This window comes from Arachis ipaensis, chromosome B04 (genome assembly GCF_000816755.2).
Source record: "Arachis ipaensis cultivar K30076 chromosome B04, Araip1.1, whole genome shotgun sequence".
Classification (NCBI taxonomy): Eukaryota; Viridiplantae; Streptophyta; class Magnoliopsida; order Fabales; family Fabaceae; genus Arachis; species Arachis ipaensis.
Window position 1 is genome coordinate 13,303,271 of NC_029788.2, and position 3,574 is coordinate 13,306,844.

At 28.9% G+C, this 3,574-nt stretch overlaps 1 protein-coding gene across 1 annotated transcript in view; it reads right to left on the minus strand.

Annotated features, from left to right (window-relative positions):
* LOC107637588 (gibberellin 2-beta-dioxygenase 2-like) overlaps positions 353–3,574 on the minus strand; it is a 15,567-nt gene continuing 12,345 nt past the window's right edge. Inside the window, exons 2-3 of the mRNA XM_021120793.1 lie at positions 975–1,302; positions 353–726 (exon numbers count right to left, since the gene is read on the minus strand). Coding sequence (XP_020976452.1) covers positions 484–726; positions 975–1,302 — 571 coding nt within the window. The 3' untranslated portion in view covers positions 353–483. The remainder of the gene's footprint in view (positions 727–974; positions 1,303–3,574) is intronic.

Consider the following 3,574-nt stretch of genomic DNA (forward strand, 5'->3'; position numbering starts at 1 on the left):
TTTCACTTCTCTGCCAAGTAGTAGAGCTTTTAATTTCCTCATTCATTTTCTCTTCATCTCTTTCCTCTTTCTAGCTCTTCACCCTCTTCACTTGATCCTTCACAATAGAGATTGATGATGAGAGCGGATTCCATATCCACCATGAATTTTCACACATACCATTGATCCTATTAGTGTAAGATAATTTTATAGTGCCGTAAAATGTTAATTCATGAATTGAGTTGAGGTCTTTATTTAGAACTCGTGAGTTTTTTGTGTAACTTCTTAGGTATATATAGTTTTAATGGTCACCTAATTCTTTAGTTAATTCTATCATATAATATTTTGGTATAGTTTTCTATAGAGTCTCTGGTAGTGCAAAATACTTTTATCCTTAGAAAGCGTATTTGCATTGGAGGAAAAAAAATTTAAGCATGCATCACATAAGTCATTGTCTAAAAATAAAAGGTTGATAATAAGTTTTTGGTATTGTGATGAGGTTATTCAATTCCTAAAGAGGTCAATGCGGGTGTCTCCAAGCCTAAGAGAGTAGGTGGCTTTCTTGTACTCAGCCCAAGTGAATGCCCTAAACAGTAGGGAGGGCCTCTCTGGTGTAAGCATCTCCGGCGGAGCAACGATACACGCATTCAGTGGCGGAGCCCCAAAATATGCTATTGACATTCTTGCCTTCTCTGAGTTTGTCACCGCCCTGTGCCGGACACTCACAAATCTTCCATTTGTCATAACCTGATCGTACACAATAATATTAGTAGTGTATTAATGATTAATCTACCTTTTATCTATGTGAATTCACGTGATGTTTTATGTAACATAAGACGTACATACATAACTAACATGTTTCTTTATTTTACCTTAAAGATGTTGTACATGGGTAACATGCTATGTCTATCTCGCTCTCTCTTATGAGAATAGGAATAATGCAATATATATGAATATAGGTATGTAGGTAGGAAAGTGGTAGCATTGATAGATACCTGTAATAAATCACCGACGTTAACAGAGAAAGCTTTGGGGTCAGGAAGGACTGGGATCCACAGACCATGTTGGAGGGAAATTTGGAGGCCAGAAACAGGGTTGGATCTGAGAAGGGTTATGATCTGAGGGTCAGAATGGTCCCCAAAGGCAAGAGAAGGTGGAAGTGGGGGGTAGTGATTGAATCTGAGGAGTGAGTCGCTATCAGGGTGGTTGATGAAGGTGGTGAAGATGGAAGTGTTGGGGACCCCCAAACCCTCTGCCATCAGCTCCAATATCTCACATGCTAACTCCTCCACTGCATCTCTGTATGCACTCACCACCCTATACCTGCATCATCATTCCAATCCTCTATTCACTATCAGTTGCATTCAAACAGGTAAAAGTGTTTCTCAATTTCTGACATGCAATCCCACCTCTTAGGACTACCCTTTAGTTTTCATATATAGCCCCATGTGCTATTCTGATGCTTTTTATCTGTGATGTTAGATAAATTATAATAATATTTTAATATTTTATTGGTATTTAATATTTTTTTTATTATTAAAAATATTAAAAATATTTTTTATTTTAATATTAATAATAATATATATTATTTCTAAACTCATGTCAAGAATATATGTTAAGTATAAGACTGGACACGTTTACACGTGATGGTATTTAAGTGTATTTAATTGCGTTTAAAGAAGAATTTTTTATTTTTTATTAAGACACGGTTGGACACGACAAACATAAATAGCAGATGAGTGTCGTGTCTAAAACGTGTCCTATATGTGGACACGACAGCTCAATAAAATATCCGTACTTTATAGGTTTTTATAATTTCACGTGCACTCTAATAATTCAATTCTACTCAATACAAGATTGTAATTAATTAGATCATAACATATATTTACTAGTTTAATTATTCTATTAATCTTTATTATTTTACTAAATTTGTAATTAAGTCTTTATATTTTTCTTTTAGTTAGGTCTTTATACTATTTTTAATTTTATAATTAGATCATTTTCGTGTCAAAAACGTTAAAATTAACATAATATTCTTTCCAAAAACATATAATCAAAGATCTAATTAGATTATTGATTGTAGGTACATTCAATTTGCGGATACATATTTCGTTAGCTCTAATATTTTTTATATTGACAAGGATCTAATTACAAAATTAAAAATAATGTAAAAATATAATTAAAAAAATTAAATATAAAGACTTAATTATTTTAATAAATTTATAATTTTTTGTCGTGAGTAGCCGCATGCTAACATGCTGATGAACTGAAATTTTATGTTTATTTCGAATTTCATATTTTATGATGATGTTTATGCTTCATTTTCCATTAAATATATATGAAAAAATATAGACATAATTTGTATCATCCATCAGTTGAAAGAAATGTATTATATTATATATGGTACACATAAAATTTCTCTCTCTAAGGGTGAAAAATATTTGATAGACTAATTCTGACTATGTTTCTAATTACAATAAAATTATTAAACTAGAATTTTTGGATAAGTATATTTGAAATATTAGAAGTTCTTCAAACATATATAGGAATGATATGCAAATAATTATCGCCTAGTTAATTAAAAGGTGCAAAACAAGGGTTACCTATAGCATAACGGATATTCCAAAGATATTGGATAAATTGCGCGTCCACACAATTGGATGTACAAATACTTAGATATTTCAAAAATAAAAGTAACTTAATAAGTAATAACTGATTTTAAATTATCCGTTTAGTGATTTATCATAGAATAGAGTATAACTTTTACTTTGAGTAAGACTAATGTATATTCACAAAATAATAAATTTAAAAATATATATGTATAAATAAATCGTATTGTTAGGTGTATTTGCAACAACATATTTTAATAATGGGTTATATTACGTGTACACTAAAATCAGCTATCAAAATCAGCTACCAGTATAAAATACATGTTAGAATACAAATATACATTAAAAATAAATTAAACTACACATGTATTTATACACAAATACATTAATAGCTGATTTAGTGATTGATTTTAGTGTACAAATAGCATTTCTTTAATAATTGATTTGATTTGTTTGTAACGAATTAAATTGAAAATGAATTATTGTATTTGGAGCAATTATGTAAGATAATAGGAATTAATTTGATTTNNAATTTATATAATAATTTGATTTTATATTTTTATCTTTTATTTATTATACAATATTCCAATATATATAACCAAGAACCACCACCATCATCACCAATAGACTACCATCTCTTTCATCTCCAAACCCTTTTATATTAATACATATAGGGTAAATGATTTTTTCATATGTTTAACATGTCAAATTATTTTAATTTCAATCAAATTCTATAAAAAAAGAAGTAAAAATATTTGAGAGAAGTGTTAAAATAAATACATAGGATTTACACATTAATGATCAATCCATATTTTTTTATCCATTTCAAATAAAGAATTTGATTTTAGAATCTAATCATCCTACTTTTATTGTGTTCTAAACACACTCATAAGGTCATTAATTACTATAGTGTTACATATTGGGAGAAGCAACTAATGTCATTAATTATTAGATATATAATTATTTATATTTTTATCTATTGAGTT